The sequence below is a fragment of the Morone saxatilis genome, unplaced genomic scaffold (genome assembly GCF_004916995.1).
Source record: "Morone saxatilis isolate NCDOM2014 unplaced genomic scaffold, NCSU_SB_2.0 Contig5, whole genome shotgun sequence".
NCBI lineage: Eukaryota > Metazoa > Chordata > Actinopteri > Moronidae > Morone > Morone saxatilis.
Genome location: NW_023340095.1, coordinates 19,213,001 through 19,233,170, shown reverse-complemented (window position 1 = coordinate 19,233,170; position 20,170 = coordinate 19,213,001). Strand labels below are relative to the sequence as shown.

Sequence of the window (20,170 nt, the reverse complement as noted above, 5' to 3'; positions counted from 1 at the left end):
GCTTTATTATCCCCAAAGGGCAATTTGTTGTTTGTTGTACAGACAGCAGAATATGCATAACCAATATAACCATCAAAGAATTTGAATTATTGGATAAAGTATCTATCTAGCTATCTATCTATCTAGAACTAACAATAGATCATAAATACAATACTACAATATAATTACAATACAAAGAGAAAGTTATTTAAAAGTCCAACTGCAGCCACAACAGATGCGTTGAGGCTGCATTGTTCATTTACTTGTCAAATAAATAAACTTCCTAACTTAGGACTTCCATCAGAAAGGTGTGTGACAGGTGCGTTGGAGGAAGATGAACAACGAGAGACTGTAACTCTTTTTACTTACCATTCCAATGGTTAACTATTCAAATAAGTCTGTAATCTTCATGTAAGCAATTAGTATCACTCACTGATTCAGTTACTTGTTATTTTTATAAGCTATGATCCAACCTACCTCTTTTACTTTAAGTTGGTATCGACGGGCAGCAACATTAATTCATACTGAGCACTATGTGCTTATTATGTCCTTCTTTGCAGTGCTATTGTCTGTATTCTCGTGTTTTTCTTTTAAGAGTTTGAAAAATGCTTGTTCAAAGAGTGGGCCTTTATACTGCTTAGACTCAGGCTGCTATATAACAAAGACCAATTTTGTTGTTGTGTGTGAGTGTAAGTGTGTGTTTACACCAATGCGCAGCATAAATAAAGGAGAAACAGAAGACGAGTAGGCGCAGGGAGCAGGGAATTCAGATAGTCATCTTTCTTCCTCTGTGAGACCCACAGAGGATCTGTTAGTATGTAGATATACAGATGGCATCATTGTCATTTTTCCATGAATACATATTGCAGTAGCTATCAGAGCAAACACGTCTAGCCTGTTCACTGTATTAATGACCCTAGTTCTGGCCTAATTGCTTTCCCAGTGTGTAAATGTCAAGCACCATGCAAATACAAATGGCACACTTGTGCTTGTTGCCTCAAGAGCGGCATAATGTGCAAATGAGCAGCGGAGAGATGAGAGCTTGAAAAGCAACAAGTACTCCTCAGGAATTCAGTATCCAAACAGTAACAGGGTGTGTATCACATGCAAACTCATGTCAGACTGAACCGTTTGTTTAACTCTAGTTCTGTCCAGATGAGCCTGTTAAACCTTTTGGGAGTTTATTCTTTCTGTGGTGGAACAGAAGTAGCTTCACTCAGTTTCAGTTTCCCCATGGTAATTATCCAGTTTCTTATTATAAGAAACTTTGGAGAATTGAGCTGTATTTTTTTTTAATATATAATCTCAAATATCAGATGGTAAAAATACCACATGGAAGTTGATAAAGTGTTTTTATGATGCAGCATGGCTAAAAACTTTTTCTTTAGTGCCACTAAGAGGCAAAACCTTTTACTCATCTAGTTCAATATCTCATGTCTACAACACCAGTAGGCATTCAAGGTTCCCAGAGCATGAATACTAATGACTTTGGTAATTTTCTGACTTCTACCTCTAGTACCACCATGAGGTTTACATTTGTAATTTTTAGTAAAATGTCTCAACCACTATTGGAGGATTGTCATAAAATGTTCCCCCTCAGGTTGAATTATGATCTCTTATCCTTTCCTCTAACGCCATAATCAGGTCAAAATGAATTCTAATACTGGTGGTTTATGACTAAATACCTGCAAAACCAATGGCATTCCCATTAGCCTCAGCTTTATGTTTTGTGCTAATCAATTAAATTGCTAATTAATAAAATTACCAAATGGTAGCATGCTAACGCACTAAAGTAAACATGGTAAAGAGGAACCCCTGCCTGTAGCTGTGTGCTGATGTAGCTTTTAGCCCAAAGCACTGTAAAGCCTCACAGAGCTGCTAGCATGGCTTTAGACTCCCTCGCCACAGAATAGGAATTACAGCACCTTTTGAGTGATTTTGAGTATTTCTGGTGCATATTATGATACTATTTAGCAACAAGGAATGATTCATAGTGAAATTCTGCAGGGTTATGGCTCTTTTATCATGGCTCAAACCTCAGAAAGACTTTTGTGTCATGCCCATGGGGTTGCAGGTTCAAGTCTTGTTCAAGCTGTTCTCCGTGGTTGGATCAAAGTGTGGGTGTGAATGTCTGTATGTGAAGGATGGAGATGCTTCTGCTGCGACAAAAAAAAGCCCTCGATGTCCTGCCTGCCTGCAGGTGTAATAGCTACAGTTCTCTCTTTTCCTCCACAAGAATCCGTCTTCCTTTTCTACTTCCACCCATGAAATGAAAGTAACATTTTATCAAGCTTCACCCCTGGAGTTGTAAAGATCAATACAGTGAGAGCTCTTGCAGAAAGGTTGTAAATCATGAAAATTCGTTCTCTTAAATCTGAACTAATCCTCTCTTCACTATGTCTATGTTGCTCTTCACACTGTGAGTCAGGCAATACAACATCTACTAGCAGAGCACTAGAAACTGCAGGTTTGGGGACAAGTGTGTTTGGGTGTACATTGTTTGTTAAACTGTCAATATATCATTGGTCTAAGAGTGACACTGTCATACCGCATGTAAAATTGTGAATTATTTTATTCTGTATGAAAAAAGTATCTTACTCCTTCAGTGAGAATAGCTCTGTAAATATTTGTACTGTACGATCTTATAGTTACCATACTTACACCACAGCTTCACTCTAGAGGACAGCGGGTCAGAAGGAGATACACCCACGCTTACAATACTACCACAAAGCTATTCATACTAGAAATGTGCACATGCACACAGAAAAATATGTTTATGGCTTTTTAGATAAAAACATAAGCAACTTTCAAACCTCATTGTTGTATTAAGTAACGTATATTCATTTAAGTCTTTTACACATGATGTGAAGGAAATCTTTGTTCCAAACCACCAAAAACAAAATACCTAACTTTAGAGGGACAAATGAGAGTCACTCTGTTAGAATTTTCCCCAGAGAAAAGACAGGTTCTGCCCCTATGCAACTGCACATTTTGTCTTGTTTAAAATCTGGTCTTCTTGGAACCTATGGGTGAGGCTGTTGAAAAGGCACCGCTTTGTGGCTCGGGATACAGATCTGCTAGGGGACTTGAAAAAACCTGCAAAGGATGATTGGAACGAGTGGTGCTTTGTTACTGAGCTTGTGTGCTCGTTGCAGACTCTCCACAATAGACTGTCCATCAGTCACCACCACATGGTGAGTTGGTTTAGGAGGTGAGGAGGATTTTTTCTTGCATCTGGGAAGATGTAAGGACACAGTATTCAAGTGGACCATGTTCATAGTCTTTAGTGAGGAGATGGTGTAGGATAGCTGTGGCTAGAAAATTGTCAGTGCCATTCATGGTGGCAACCCATAAATACTGCAAGAGACCCAGCAGCTGAAAGTTTATTCCAAAGAAAAGGATGTATGGCAGAAGGCTCTAACTCCTAAGGATTTTGTCTTAGGCCTTGCAATAACCAAGAGGACTGACAAGATCTCAGAGTATGCAAAAGATTATAAGGAACATTTTAAAATCAGCTCTATGAGAGCCAATGCATGGAGGCTTTATGAGTGCTTGTTAAAAGCTTTGGTAATTAGTATCCCTCCCCTTAAATTGTCTTTGGTTCGTTTGATTATGAGACAAAATACATCATTTGGAATAATGCATGAGAGCCTCAGACAGTACCACATGATTTTGATGAGCTGCAGGTGAAGTACTGACTACATTCAGTAGAGGAATTCCCCAGCTCAAATATGGCAGCTGATGGACGGGCCGGTTGGTTTCGTAGTTCCTTTCTGGCTGAATGGTTGAATCACTCAGCCTTCCAGCTGTAGCCATGCCACATTTTATCCTCAGAGAGAGACAGGCTATTGGGGAATCCTCTACTGTCTTCATGCACAGATACTCAGGTTAAGGGCTCTGGCTGCATGTCAACAAGGTTTCAGAAGAAATGGACACTGTGAAATGGCTACTCTACAGTCAGATTTCAAAAATACCAAAGGGAAAGCAGGAGTCTCTGTACCCAAATCCCTTAATCCTATTACATATTAAACAAAGGCACTTTGAAGATGTAGCTGTTCAGGTGTTCAGATTTACTACACAACAGTTCCAACATCTGGCTTTATGTATAGCTGTCATCACACATGTAGTAGTAATTGTGCAATATAACCTATGGGGAACTATCATAATGCCAGCAATAATAGTTACGTCTACTTCACTTGCATCCAGATTATGCACTGCACTACAACCACTGCCCATGAATGATTACCTCATTGTGCCCATAATATTACCGTTCACGCTGACCTTTGATGTAAGATACACAGACAGCTGGAATCCTTTGGGCTCGAATAATATAAACTTGGCTCCCTAAATCTGGGGATAAGTGCATGTGGATGTGGCCACCAAAAATAATCCTGTTTACAGGGAAATATTAGTGTAATTTCCAGTAAATGGTCTTTTGCAATTAGCTCCTCAACTATAAATCATTTAGAATTTACAATTATTTACAGGTTTTTAATGCATGCTGTTAAGGTTTAGATTGTTTGAAGATTTTCCTTTTCTACAATTCCAGGCCACCATTGGTTTCCATTTATTTCAGTAAGATATGAAAATCAGTAAGAACCTTCTTGATAGTCAGTAGTAAAATAAGAATTAGAGACTTCAGATGATATTCACATACAATTTTTGCTGCCATGTAAGAGCTACAATGATTCAATCATCTAGAAAGAAAGACCCTCACACATCTAAAGTATAAGCAGCTGTGTATAACATTGTTGTTAAAGAGTAACCACTTAGTCATACACTGTACAGACAGTTCCAAGACTGCTGTCAAACTTTTGACCCCCTGAATCATTCAGGCTCCCCTTCCCTCCAAAACACGGTATCAATTAAACCCTTAAAATTATCTGTGCTTGTATTTGTGCTCAGACACCATTTCATGCCAAAACTGGTACCTCACTCCATTGTATCTGCATAAACACAACCTCTGCTGTGCCATTCCACCCACACAGTGCCAGGTGTCAGTTTAGAGCCACAAAATTGGCACAAAGACGAAAGGCCAAACAATGCAGGTGTGTCTGACAAAAATGGCATTGCACCTGCATTTTCCCTGCCTCTGCTTCTATGAAAATAGAGCGCTTTATCCGTCAGCCAGATAAGAATTATTTGTAGTTACGCTGCTACAATTCTGTTGCAAGTTTAGCTATAAGAAAACACAATAGGTAGAGTATGCTAAAACCCCAAAGACAGCTATGAAATTAGATTTCATAGTTCAGGAGAGCAAGACATTCCTGGCCCAACAGATGATCCTGTGATGAGATGTGGGGTTATTTTTAAAAGCATGGGATATGATATTTTACATTATAGACTGTGTATGTGGATTATTTAGGCCTTGCAGATAATTCACACACCGGTACATGCTTTACTTGTTTGTCGTCACATACGTTCTAGTGTTTCTTATGTCACAATTTAAGTTTGATGCTGCCATTTTTTTTATTTAATTTTTTCTTGTTGTCAACTAAATCCCATGAAAAGACCAAAACCAACAGTGTGATAGGCTGGGGAAGTCAAAAATGACTGAGAGACAGACAGTCTGTGGCATTCCGCCCTAGTCTATCCATATACTGAACATGTAAATCTGCAGGAAATTAAGTTTTTAGTTTAGTTTAGTTTAGTTAAGTTTTTTAAGGAAGTTTTTAACAAATATAGTATTTAATTTAAATCAATTCAAAGCAGGGCACTGTGGTTTTTAGCAAACATCATTCTAAAAAGAAAAAAAAAATCAGTATTTGTTATTTGTTGGGGACTATTTTCAGCTGCGTTTGGTGCTAGTTAGTATTTACAGCACCAGGATGTTGTTTGTGGGATTGACACACATAAAACCACAGTGCCCATGTCACCCATTGCAAAAGTGGGGCCAAGAATAGAGGTCTATTGTATAGAGGAATACAACATATCAAGCTTTGCAAACACAGAATATACCTGTTAGCTGAATCAGTTTATTGTGGGTTTTGGTCTTTTCATGGGACTGAAAATTAGTAATATATAGAATATTGACAGCCTTATAGCCTTATTCTTTAAATCTTAGCAATGTCTTTCAATGAATGCAAATCTTTTACAACTGTTGGTTAGTTGAACTGAAATGAAGCTCAACTAACAACAAAAACAGCAGCAATGCCACCCCTGCAACAAAAAAATAAAACAGCATTACTAACATGAGTAAGAAGACCAGCACATTGAATGTTAAAATCCACAGTAACACACTTACATGTTTTAGCTGTCCCAATGTGATTACACGAGATGCAGAGACAACAAAAGGGATGAGTTGCTCGTTCCTCTCCCACTGCAATTTATTCATATAACTGAATACTCACTAGAGTAGAGAGCTGAGACGAGAAAGATGTTTAAGTGCAAAGCAGCAAGAGAGAGAGTCACCGATAAGTGAATCTACAAGCAGAGGACATGCACTTCCTCTTTCAAAACAAAAAAAAACTGGGACACTGTTCCTAAGGGTGTAAACAACACAAAGCAGAGACACAAACACACAGAGAGGAGAAATAGCTCCATACCTGGAGACGCCTCATTCTGTCTGTATGTGCACTGTAACTCTGCCTTACAATGAGCATCTATTTATTTATTTCTGTATGTACAGGACTTGCAGGAGTGTGCATGTGCGCTTCAGTAAATTAGTGTGTGTCTGTCTGACATGTCTGATATATGCTTGTCAGCTTGTTGAGCAGGGCAGACTGCTGGCTTGCCTGACAAGAGATGACTAGCCAATCTAGCAAAAAATCTGGCTGCCTTGACACCAATCTGGCACCAATTTACGGATCAACAGCAGTGGAGTGGACTCTCACACACACACACATGAATTCAAACTCTCACACACACACAGACACACCGAGAAGTACTCGAAACCCCACTGGCCTAGGCGTGGGTGGTTGCGCTTTTTTTGTGTGTTTGCTCACCAACAGGCTCTCTTGCAGTGTTGTGTGTTTTCTATAGTATGAGCAAGGCAATTGTTTTCTCTTGCAGACTTTACTGGGTTTTTCAATGATTTATTCCAAAGGCTCATGATGTTTGCCACTTTACGGCCATGCCTTCCTCTGTGTGTGTTTATCCAAATTGACTCCAATGAACCCGGAGTTTGAGTATAATGCCTGCTGTTTACTAACCAGTTTAGCCCAGTGCCTGTTTACTTTTTTAATTGCAGCTTCAAAACTAACCCAACAAATAATGAAGAAATTCCAAGAATTCAATAGCGAAAACAAATAATAAAAGCAAATAATTTCAACATTTGTTTTTCATTGAGAAAAAAGACAAGGTCAAAGGGGTACATACAAATACACATACACACACCTTAATGGCACAGAATAACAATACCACCAGCTGAAAACAACATATTAGATCAGAGATAGAAGAAAAGAAAGAAAAGAAGAGGAAGGGCAAAAAAAGCTTAACGTAAACATTATTGTTACCTGCAACATAGGACAAAAGGTAGATTAATATTCATATACATACAAACACATCTCCATATATATATATATATACACACACAGACGGGTGACAAATAAAAGGATAAATCTCAATTAATGCAATACGAATGCAGATGCTTTTACACAGGTGCACTGGATGGTACAATTAAGCAATTAACATCCAATCATTGGGGCATGTATAAAATGAAAAGCAGGCCCAGTTGATTCAGATTTTGTCAGAGGGGTATTTTAGTAGGGCTGCAGTGAATTAACCCCTAATTACAAAGATAAATGCATATTGAGAGTTCAGTGGTACAAAAATCGTCAACACTGGTCTAAAGAGATGTGGAAAAAAATGATATGGTCAGATGAGTCATCCTTCTCCATATTCTTGACAAGTGGGCGAGTGCATGTGTGGTGGACACCAAGAGAACGGTACAGGCCTGAATGCTTGAACCCCTACGCTGAGGGGATCTGGTGGCACTTTTATGCTGTGGGGGGGCGTATTTAGCTGGCATGGTTTGTATCCACTGTCCCCTTAGAGGAAGGGTTACCCAAATCAGTACTGAGGTGTTCTCCATCTTTTCCAGGATGGCAAAGCCCCCATCAATAGGGGACGGATTGTTTGATAACTACAGACATATTATCAATCATATACCAATTCAACTGAACACCTATGGGAGATTTTGGAGTGACCTGTTAGACAGCGCTCTCCACCACCATCATCAAAACACCAAATCAGGGAATATTTGTTTGGTATAATGATGTTCATCTTTTCAGTAGAGTTCCAGAGACTTGTAGAATCAATGCCAAGGAGTATTGAAGCTGTTCTGGAGGCATGTGGTGGCCCAACACCTGGCTAAGACATTGTGTGTGTGTGTGTGTGTGCGTGTGTGTGTGTGTGTGTAACTACGCATGCTTTCCCCATCATAATTTTGACTTATTTTGACACACATTTGTCTTGATGGTTAACCAGAAATCTTATTCCAAATGGAAAATGTCATCACTGGGCAGACAGTTGACTGGAGAGTTTGGTGTTTATTCACATAAAATAACAGACATAAATCTTTAGCTTGATGTTCTCTTTTCTTCCTATTCAATTTAAATCACTTGTGAAGTGCAGTTGTGTATTATGCACTGTATAATCATGACATTCATTTTGGCTGCGACATTAAGTTGCCCTTTAACAGATTTTTCAGAGCATCGATGAATAATTTTTCATTGAATTCCCTTCAGAACATTTGCAGAGTCTTTTATTAGGCTAGCTGAAAACTTCATACCAAGACAGACACTTTTAGCACATTTTATAAAGCCAGATTGTGACCTAAATCTTTATTGGACTTTTTGCATGCCACAGCTTTGTGTGCCACTGAGAAGGGCTGCACTTTTGTGTAACATTTCTAAGCATGAACTGTTTGTGTGTGATGTGTGTGAAATGTGCCAGGGGAGCTGTACTGGGCCAGTGTTAAAGGGTCTCTGCCTTTAGGGAAACTTTATTGAACACTTAAGTGCTTCTGGTGGCCAAACACCGTAAAAGTGTCAGTGCTTTTTTCACCCTTTCAGTAAAATGCATATTTTTGCTCACTTGGGTTAAAAAGGAAGCATTTCAACAGCATGTTAAGGCCACTGTATACGCAAATGGTGTGATAGGAATGTCTGTTAGTGTAAAATATCATCAGTCTGCTGGCTCACTGTTTTATGGCTGCAGATATGAAGGTTTTTTGTTATCTGTCTACTTCATTAAATAAGGAAATAAAACATATTCGCCTACAGAGTACAGGGGAATGGAAATGTATGCTACCTGTATCTGTATACAGGTAACATACAGATAAAATACAATACCTTTACAAAGAGACCATGTTTGCAAAGATTATGCAATGGTATAAAAGGAAATAATTGAGGGGTTTGCTACATTTTGAGATTTTTTAATAATCAGATCTGTTGTAATACCACTGTCTTTCCTGTCAGAACTAAGAGCCAAAATTAACTTTTTGTTTAAAACTCTTTCCAAATAAACACAGACTTGATGATTCATAACGTCATCACAATTTAAAACTGAAATCATTCATAAAACATGGTGTCATTTGAATTACCTATGAATTGCACTTGTAGCTGATAATTTGTCACAGCTCAAATCTGATGTATCATTTGAGTCAGTGTTGCAAAGCATGACAACATACACTTGCGCTGTCTGCAAATCCAAGTATCTGTGAAGAGCAAAGATATATTCCTCTGACATTGTGACTTTGAGGCTCAGCCAGGAAGTCTCCTTGATCATACTTTGACTTATGTTCTCTGTTTCTATTGTCATACTCAAAACTACAGTCTAAAAATTATAACTCATAAAAAACATACCATTACTGTTAATTTGTGTTTTTGGATAAGTACCTAATTGCAGGTGTTCTCTCTGGCTGTTTTATCAGCACATGTGCTTCCAATCATGTGATGTGCATCCAGATCATTCTAGGTATAAAAAAAGGAGGGTAACTGTAACTGTACACTGTCTGTGTACACAATTCATCCAACTGTTTACTGGTGACTCTCTTCATTTGGTCCCTGTCTCCTCTTCCTCCTCTGGGTTTGATAATCAGACAGGTCTGCTGAAGCCCCCATTGTCTGCACACACTGTCGACGTGACTCTTATACACATGAGAGTGGCTTAGCATTGTGAATGCAGCTCAGCTTTCTGGAGGTTGACCTTTTTCCATGGATTAATAGGTTTTATGCTGGCAGCATTAATAAACAATTTCTTCGTTTCCACAGTGGGGTAGTGAGCAGTCACTCTGCATATTAATGTATGTCCCCATCCCCGAATGAGCCTCCTCTCACCTACTTTTAGGCGGTCATGAATGGCAATCACCGCCCGTTTTGTGGTTTTTCCAAAGGATGTTTATTTTCGAGTGACTCTCTTTGCTCTCTTGTCTTTCATTGCCTATTCGTCTCTTTTTCAGGGCTTTTTATTTGAAACTCCCACTCTTTCCATCTGTCTGTATCCATTTGCCTCTTTTTGTTATTTTTTAATTTATCTTTTTTTTTCTGTAGAAACCGTATTCCTCTCGATCTGCCCCTTCCCCTCAACCGCATTCCTTTCTCTCTCTTAGTCAATCTCTTAGCCTTTTTTCGCTGTGCCTTCACTTGACTATTCCTTTATTTCTGTCCCTGTCTTCTTGCTTTGGTGACTGGGGCTGATTATGTGGGGCTGAGCAGTTTTTGCCCCTCACGCTGTCAGTGGCCAAGGTCAATTATGGCCTTCCCTTTCAGAGCAGGGAGCCACTGATGTGGAGGGCCAGGCAGGGAGATGGAGTGGGAAGAAAATCAACCGTTTGGTGCCTCAAAAATGATTCGATTTGCAACTGGTGTGAAAGTGTGTGCTGTGTCTTCTTCAATGTCACCCATATTTTTCCAAAATATTAGTTTAATGTTGGTAGAATTATACAGCAAACCACTCTCAATTGAAGGGTAATACTGACACAAACCTTTTTTTCTGGGCTTTGGCTGCTCCTTTAAAATGATCCCATAACAAGCTCCTCCTATTGAAGACATGGGTTAATATAACAGGCTAAACATTATACATTGTCATGGCTGACATTTACCATTTTATCATGAACAATATAAAACTTAAGGAAGAATAAAACTGAAGGGTGCTTAACAAGTTAAAAAAAACAACAACTGACAGGTGGATATTGTTAGATTGTGATACTACATGTGGACGATGTGGAATTTGCGTGCATCCCATGGGCTTTGATTTGTATGTATGGATACAACAGGCATACCCAATTGACCTTGAGATGTTATCACCATATTAGTTATGACAAATGGAGTGCAGTGAGACCAAAACAGTAAAGCAAACGTGACATTTGATCCTGTGTTAAAGGTCCAGTGTGTAACATTTAGGAGGTTCTATTGGCAGAAATGGAATATAATATTCATCGGTATTTTCTGTTAGTGTGTATGTATCACTTGAATATAGAAATCTTTATGTTTTTGTTAGTATGAGCCATTTATATCAACAGACACCGCCTTCCATGGAGGCTGCCATTTTGAACCGCTGTGTTTCTACAGTAGCTTAGAAAACAGTACAGACAGTAGATTGTTTGCATCTTTGTGGCAACATGTTATGGAAAGCCATCTGCTGGTTCAAAAGTCATGCACAACATGATATGGGTGTAATATTTTGGTTGTCCACATACTTGTGGCCAAGTATTGTATAGCTAGAGAAATTGAAATTAGTGCATATTTTAGATTATCAACAATTTCTGGTACATGAGTGAAGCATTATTGAGGACAAATGACTGAACTGTGACTGTGGCAAGACAAAGGAGGAACATGATGAAAGCCTTCGGCTTGTCACTGACATTTGACACACTTAAAATGCAGTTGATCAAACAATGTGTCTGACGCCGGCTGCCTTCACTGCTCTGATCTTCAAATCAAACTGATTATGGTGACTGGCAGTGCTACATTTTTGTTCAGCTTCAAGCACCATTCCACAAACAAACCACCTCCACTTGCACTGCCTCCATAAACAAAGACAGACTTTTTGTGCGTCTATGTGAAGGCGTTTGATTAGCCACAATTATGGCCTTGGCACCAGCTTGTATGATTACTTTGACTCGAGGCTGTTTTTGTGTGTGCCGTTTAAGTAATCAGCGTTGGGCTAAACCTGGACCGGCATCGAAATGTTGTGACTAATTACAGCAGCCAATCGACCTGCGGTGCAGCTCACCTGACGAGGAAAAACTAGAATTAATTACCTAATTGAAGCAACTCAGGGAACCATGAAGGTAAAACTGTTTGCCTTCTAATCGGCTCAGAAACAGAGTTTGCTTCAGCATGAAAAGAGCATGTTTGAACATTCTCTCAAAGAACAAAGGTTATTTGGTTTCATTGAAGCGGTGCAATGAAGACATTTGTTCTGGATTGAAGAAATCATCCAAGTGGGTATTTTTATATTATACAATATATACTATTTTGTCACCTGTCCAGACAGGACATAGACGTTTCTTTCTGACAGCTTGAACATAATAAGCAGCTATTTGATAAGCTGCTGCTTGCTGCTGACACACAATAAATCTTAATGTGCACGACAAAATGAATAATGATGGGGTTGATCGTCCAGAGGGAATGTTTATTTATTTCATATTAAACATGTCAGACAGCCTCGTGCTCAGGGTTTTTATCATGCAACACTCAGTTTTTATTGCTTCAGCCTGCAGTGTCTGGATTGTTCTGCTCAGCTGGTGTGACAGAAGCAGCAATAATAGTTTTGATCCGAATCCCTACATTTGCCACTAGAATAGTCTGAAGTTAATTCTCTTGTGTAATGTAATCGCTGGCGAGACGGACCAACATCAGGATGTATGATTCCCCAACACATATCTCGCATAACAGTTCACCACTCTGACCTCTCAATGCCTGCACTTTTGACTGTTTCTCACTGTAATTGCACTGTGAGTTTTTTTTAACATCTCAACTGATTCTGTATACGCTCAGAAATGCCCATGAGTCCTCAATCAAGGATAGCGAGGACACTTAAAATATAGCCGGGTGCTTCTCAGAATGATTAGGGTCTTCCCAAGTGTCTCTCCGCTCCTTCCTGTACTGCTCTGCTTTCAGCTGAATGCTGTCTAGAGGAGAAGATCTGACAGGAGTAATTCACCAAAAGGCTAATTACACCCTAATTGTGGCATAGTGTGACCTGTGTTAAAAACTAACCATAAATAATGTCCTGTGCAGCTACAGTATAGGACATTTATAGAGAGAAAGCCTCACTATAGTAACTATAAAATTTAATTTAACACGGAAATGTTACTGAGAAGTAATTTCGAGGATTAAAAAATTGTAAAGTTTTTCTTTAGGGATGAAATTTAACACAGACATTCCTGATCCCCAGAAGATGAGTCATACTGACTTAGGTGATCCTTTCACTTGTCCCCTAGCACCCCCATGAGGTTGTTGTTTTTTGTTTTTTTGGATCCCTTCCTTTCCATCTTGTGCCATCAACAGGTCAAAGTTTTTACTTATCTAGTTAATTTTTTTGATATCTATTTGATGGACTAGAACAAAATTTAATACAGACAGAATTCATTTTGGGATGAATTGTGAGAACTTTGGGGATCCCTCAACTTATCATTTCACTTTGAGTTATGACCAAATACCTGCAAAACTAATGACACTGGCCTCAACTAAAGTTTGCCAATTATCAAATGTGAACATGGTAAACAATATACTTCTAACATCAGCACATCAACAATGTGAGCATGTTAGTAAAGCAACGCTGTGCTTGTCCAGCCCCATAGAGCTGTAAAGTCATGTCAGTTTATGGCTTTTAAGAAATCTACACACAGGCTGCAGCCATATTTTTGTATGATCTAATTATCATATTATATTCACATTTACCCATGTCTTTCAAACACAGCTGAATCAAAGAGGCATACTTTTTTTAAAGAAATTAAACGGTTGCTTACTTACTCAAGGATCTTCTTAAAGAGTCTGGCATTGAGGACCAGGGCAGTATGGGATGTATCAGAAGATTTTTACTTTGTCAGTTGTTCTTTGAGCCAGCTCAGTGTGAATCACCCACAACAGATGTGGCGAAACTCTCCATTGTGATGAGTGCGCTTTGATTAATACACCCCGATGAATGCCTTTATTTTTAGCCTGGCAGGGCGGACAATGTGGAAACGCTTTTTATTACCCTTCTGGTCGGAGATGAATGGGCAACAGCAGAGAGAGATGTGGTGCCTCGGTGTTCATTCGTCATTGCCAGATTGAGGTGTTAAGGATGGAGGAGTCACTTGATTAGTTCTATCATTATTCCTTCAGAAGACAGTCATAGAAAAAATGCCAATAAAAGACATAGTATTTGGGAAGAATGATTCCCTTTGGGTTTTAACAAACAGAAAAAAAATAAAGAACAAGCCAGGAGTGTATGGATAGACATCTGGGGGGAAAGAAAGTGCTGATATTTCTAGTGCTGAGGTGCTGGGGTCAATGCCTAACAATATATACTTTCTGCCAGGAACATGGGCTAATTGACTAAACGAGTGCTCCTACATCTGATGTCAAGGTTAAGGCCAAGGAGAGAATGAGAGTTGCATTTCATCAGAGCAGGTCATTAGGCTCGGCTTGAATCAGAGCTGATAATAGCGGGAGAGACTCTGCAGCGCTCATCTTTTTCACGACAGGTGGAAGTATGAAGTCCATTTCACCTGGTGAGGCAGTGCCTGTGCCCGCTGTGTATTATTCTATACATTGTGAGCGTGGCATAAAATTGCCATTTGTCCTGGTGACCTCCATGAAAGTTACAATATCAATTATGAATCTGTTTCATTCTCTGCCATGAATTATTAATTTGAATCCACTAGAATGTCTTCCACATGTTATATTCAAATGAAATCGGTGTATTGTTTTTGGCGTGAAAGACCTTGTTTTTATAATCTGTGTGGTGCTTGTGTCTGTCTCTGCAGGAACTCTTTACAGCGGAGTGCAAGTTCAAAGAGTCGGTGTTTGAGAACTACTATGTGATCTACTCGTCCATGTTGTACAGACAACAGGAGTCGGGGAGAGCTTGGTTCCTAGGGCTCAATAAAGAGGGCCAAGCTATGAAGGGGAACCGAGTGAAAAAAACAAAACCAGCTGCTCACTTCCTGCCCAAGCCATTAGAAGGTAGGTACTCTATATAGACACTCAACTGCTCAACTAATACTAAAAGTCTGGGAATTTATCATTGTTCATTTTCATTATATACAGATAGATGTGGTGATTTTCGTTTTTCATGAAACTGAACAATTTCCATTAAAGGACCAAAACTAACAATGAATTGAATCACTATCAATTATAATCTGTGTACCCAAAGCCTGATATATCGTATGCCTCTGTGCCACAGAGCTCCATTGTTTCCAGAAAAATCATCAATAAGCCACACCGTTGTACGATGAACATGGGCTGTAGTTTTATCAATCCCATATACACCGTCCTGCTGCCATAAAAACTTACTAGAGCACCAAATGTTATTAGTATATGTTATTATATATAATTAGTCCATAGGTGAAAATAGTCGCTGACAAATGTGCTGCTACTACTGTTTGAGTATCATTCTCTGAAAGCTACAGAGCTCAGCTGTTTTAAGAAAGTATACATTTGTGACCTTGCTTTTTTTTTAAGATTTCTGTCCTCAGTAGGAGCCAGTGGCCTTGGGGCTGAGAGCCAGAGACTGGCTGCGGAAGTTGGAACGAATTTAGAGATGTACTAACACTTTAGAGATTTGTTGACATTAAGAAAAATAATCGCCTTAAGGGTCAGATAACATCGTTTAAAGGGTCAGATCACATCCAAATCACAAAATAACTTATTTTCTCAGTTTCACTTTTATGTGCAGACATTTTTGACATATACACCTCTGAAAGTTGTTCTAGGTGAACAACGTTTTGGAAAACAGGACTCTCAGAGATGGATTTCTCTTATATCAGGCAAACAAAAGTGAAGCTGAATCTGCCCGAGCAGTTTCCACTTGCCGCAGGGATTTAAAAAAGAATTCTATGTTTTGGGTGAGCTGACCTTTATAAAAAAAAGAAGAAGAAGGGACTGAGAGTTAGATTTAAAAAATCATAACACAAAGAATTTTGCTATAAAATGCAGCTTTCTGTTTTGTTTTTACTTATTTATAGGGACTCAAGGGGCATAATTAACATTTCCTCCCCATTTTGTCTTCACTTTTTGCCACCTGAAGCGGTTTTTCAGCTGTCAACATGGCAAGAGACCTTGTTACTGTAAATGATGGCATCTTTTTGCAGCAGCAAACATAACATTTAGGTGGACACATAAATAAATCTGAATATATTTGGGTCAAAAACAACTGACAACAACGAGGCATGACTTGCCATGTTATATTACAGGGCAGATGTCCAATATTATAAGACATGATCCTATCCTTAGTAGAGGTAGAACTATGAGAAATATCTGTTTTTCATATTTTTGAATTCATGTGCTGTTTCAATATTTTGCTGCTGTAAGCAGACAGTGTAGGAGGCAGGACAGCTCTGTAAGTGGAATATGAAATGTTGATAGTCCAGCAGATGCCACCTTCACTCTTGTCAGCCACCAGCCTGATTGCTTCCCCTCAGTTAAACATGGAATCAAGTTGAAGTGTCCTGTCAAGACAGTAATACAGCTGTAGTCTAGTGGCTGTAAAGTGGAGGATAATGAAACACTTTTTTGCTGTTTTGTTGAAATGTATGTGCTTAGATTCAGAATCAGCCCTGAAGGAGACAGAAGCAAGTCAGGATGGTATCATGAAGCCCACGGGCAAAAAAATGTATCAGCTTTTTTTTCCATCTGTAAATTGCCACATGTCTTTATTGTAGGTTCGGAGAGATTTTCTTCTGTATGAAAACTCTTCAAAAAAGAAGCAACACCATGTAGTGTTAGTGGATATATGTGCCTCAAATAGTTTTAGACAGGTAAACTCAAAAGTATGGAAGAAAGGGTTCTTGCTAACAGCTTTTCCCTTGTCTCTCTGCTTTCTTTCCTGATCGCCTGCTCCTCCAGTCGCCATGTACAGAGAGCCATCGTTGCATGATGTTGGAGAGACGGTGCCCAAGGCAGCGGTACCTCCCAGTAAAAGCACAAGTGAGCCGGCGGTGATGAACGGAGGTAAACCTGTCAGCAAGCCCGACAAGCCCGCCACATAGCCACACCTGACCAGTGCCCAGTGTGTGTGTGTGTGTGTGTGTGTGGAGGGGGGGGGAGGGATTGTGACGGAGGCAGGGTTTCCCCCCCCCCCGACTAGACTCCAGACCCTCTTTCTTCCGCGGATCAGATCCAGGCGAAACCTCCCTCCTTTCCTTTCTTCTTTCGCTCCTCCTTCCTCTTCCTCTGCCTCGTCCTCCCTTTTTCTCTAGCTGTCTCAACACGGATGGATGGATTCTGCGGCGGCTGAGTTTCCCCAGCACAGGAGGGAAGAGGACCGCTGATCAATGGAATGCCTTCAGATTCCTCTGTAACTGTGAGAATTCATGTGAATAACAACGCGTGTTTCACGACCATGCTCGTGGTACTTTGCTTGCTGACGGTTCATTCAAGAAACCTTCCCCCTCTCTATAATGCCCTGTTGCAGCAGAGTCTGTGTACCTTCAGATCTATTTTCTATACCACAGTTCACCAGCTATGTTCTGGGATAGAGACTGTATAGATAGAGTAAATATTTGGACTGTCGTCCTCTATTTTTTACGAGTATGTTCCCCTCTCCCTCTCTTTCTATCTCTAGTCACACACTTTTCTCTTTGTCAAGTAACGTAGAAAAGATAAAAACATTTTGCAAGGCAGTTGTGTGATTTTATAAGAAACACATTCACACAGATGGGGCATAAAAAAACAAGCATATATATAATAAAAAAAACAATCAAAATTTTCGTCTTGCCTACAACATGCACACACACTTAGAGACAGACATACAAAGTTTGTGGGGAAAAATCAGAGATGTTGCTTTTTACAACTGATACAAAAACACACTGGAGGCTGGCAGATAGCTCCTGCAATCATAGTTGATGAAGTGCTAATTACCGCCACTGCAATCAATGCGAGGAGCTCCCCACACACATACAAACACACACACACATTTATAAACAGATGTGTGTGTGGGTGGGAAAGAGCGCTGTAAGGAATGGTGTATACATATCACTATCAAGTCCCACCAGCGGTTCAGTCCGCCTTCTCTGGTAAATAGAAAAACCTGAAGTCTATTTTTCTTTAATCTTATTTCCGAGCGTGGGCTCTAGGAATATCTCTAGGCCTTGTAGGCCTCTGTCCCTCACTCACTGACTTCTTTGGACTACGAGGCAAGGCTTGTGGCTTTGACCCAGATGGTCTATAACTGCAGCACTGGCAGCCATCTTATGGCAGCGTCTACTTAAAGCCAGAAAACAACATGGCTGAAAACCAGTAGGTGACATTTATACTGGCTGCATCCCTATTTGGTTCGGCAAACTAAAGCATGGGCAAGATTAATATTGTGTTCTCTCTTCTTGCAGCAGTTATACAAGAGATGGCTTGTATTGTAACATTTTCACTGTATAAAACTTAGGGAAAATGACTATTAAAAATCATAACTTTTTAAATGACTAGATATTATTATTATTATTATTATTATTATTATTATTATTATTATGAGAGGATTTGTCTCCTAGCTCAGCATGCAGAGTCCAGTACTGATCATCTTGGCCTATCACGTGCCTGTTTGGACCTTGATTCCCGGCATGCAAAAACAGGTTCCCAGTCCCCACTGGGCCAAAGGTGCCTCACCCACCCGATACATCCATGTAGAGGACACGTAGCATTATACATTGAAAAACCACACTCCGATGTATTCATTCTGAAATGACCAAAGTCTTTTTTCATCCCAAGAAGAACTGATTCTTTAAAAAAAAAAGAAAACAAATCCTGATTCTCTTTTTGATTGTGATCCATCGAAGCTTTCACTGTGATAGCATTTGTTCTGTCAGAAAGAATCAACTCCACTCAGACCCCCCAAAAGGTCTTGACTGATGTCATTTTGGAGAAGTACGTATACCTTGAATTAATCACATGCATGTATTTTCTATAAGGAACAAGGTATGGGTATCATTCTTCACTCTGTGTAAGCCGAGGAGCACTGAAGTTGGGTGTGGGAGTCGAATGGGCATGTTGTAGGCTACAGCACACTCACAGCTAATCTGAAGGTAACCCACTGCACTTTCTGTTTTGCATTCTCATCATGACTGTTAGCAGTTTATCAAAGCTCTACCTGATCAATCAATTTTTTAACGTTTGTCTTGCTTTAATGGTTGAATTTTCCCAATAGTTTTGTTAGATAAGTTTAAAATATTAAACACATTGTTGCTGCTGTGTGCTGCTAAAACTGCGACTATATTAAAAAATTGATTTGGTAAATATGATTTGTAGTTTATTGGGATTACACATGACCATTTCTTATTACAGAACATCAAAGCACATTAGTTAGAATTCAATTTTTGTCTGTACAAAACTGTTAATGCTATAACAAAAATGGCATACTACACACACACACACACACACACACACACAAACACACACACCTACACACACACACACACACACACACACACACAGGAGCTGGAGGAGCTTCAACTGTCATCAGAAGTTGAGGATGGAATCTTAGTTAGTGAGAATAATGGTGTTATTATTACAGTGAGGTAATGGCAGATGGAGGAGCCAATGTCACACACACACAGACACACATCCATAAACACACACACCCACATACACACACAGTACACACTCTAAGCCAGTAAACACCTGTCCACATAGACATGGAGACCATCTGTACACCTATGTCTACACACACATGCATAGAAAAACACACACACACACACACAGACGCTGTAATGGAAATATAACTTTTTACTGCCACTTCACACGATGTCCAGAGAACAGAGCAACAACGAGCAACTGAGCGCGCTCACAACCACACGCTGCTGGTCTTCAGTGTGAGGGTTTGGGAGAGTGCTGAGCTCCCCTGCAGGAAGCAGAATTGAGTGTAAATGTGACAGACGCTGAGTTCCTCTCACCACTCTGTCAGTGCTGTAGACATTATTGCTGTTGATATTGGATGAATTTAAAGCTTAAAAAAACTCTCTAGAGCCACAGATAATCACATTGGTTGAGCTAAACCTCAGTGAGTGGAGCCTCAGAACCACAGCCTGCTCTCCGGTTGGCCGTGCTGA

The 20,170-nt window shown here is 39.7% G+C and overlaps 1 protein-coding gene across 2 annotated transcripts in view; it reads left to right on the top strand.

The window, feature by feature from the left end:
• The window catches only part of fgf14 (fibroblast growth factor 14), a 102,341-nt gene extending 83,483 nt beyond the window's left edge, over positions 1–18,858 (top strand). For both annotated transcript variants that reach the window (XM_035677278.1, XM_035677279.1), the window contains exons 4-5: positions 14,900–15,098; positions 16,980–18,858. In XM_035677278.1, the coding sequence (XP_035533171.1) occupies positions 14,900–15,098; positions 16,980–17,122 (342 nt within the window). In that variant the 3' untranslated portion in view covers positions 17,123–18,858. The remainder of the gene's footprint in view (positions 1–14,899; positions 15,099–16,979) is intronic.
• Positions 18,859–20,170: the final 1,312 nt, after the last annotated feature.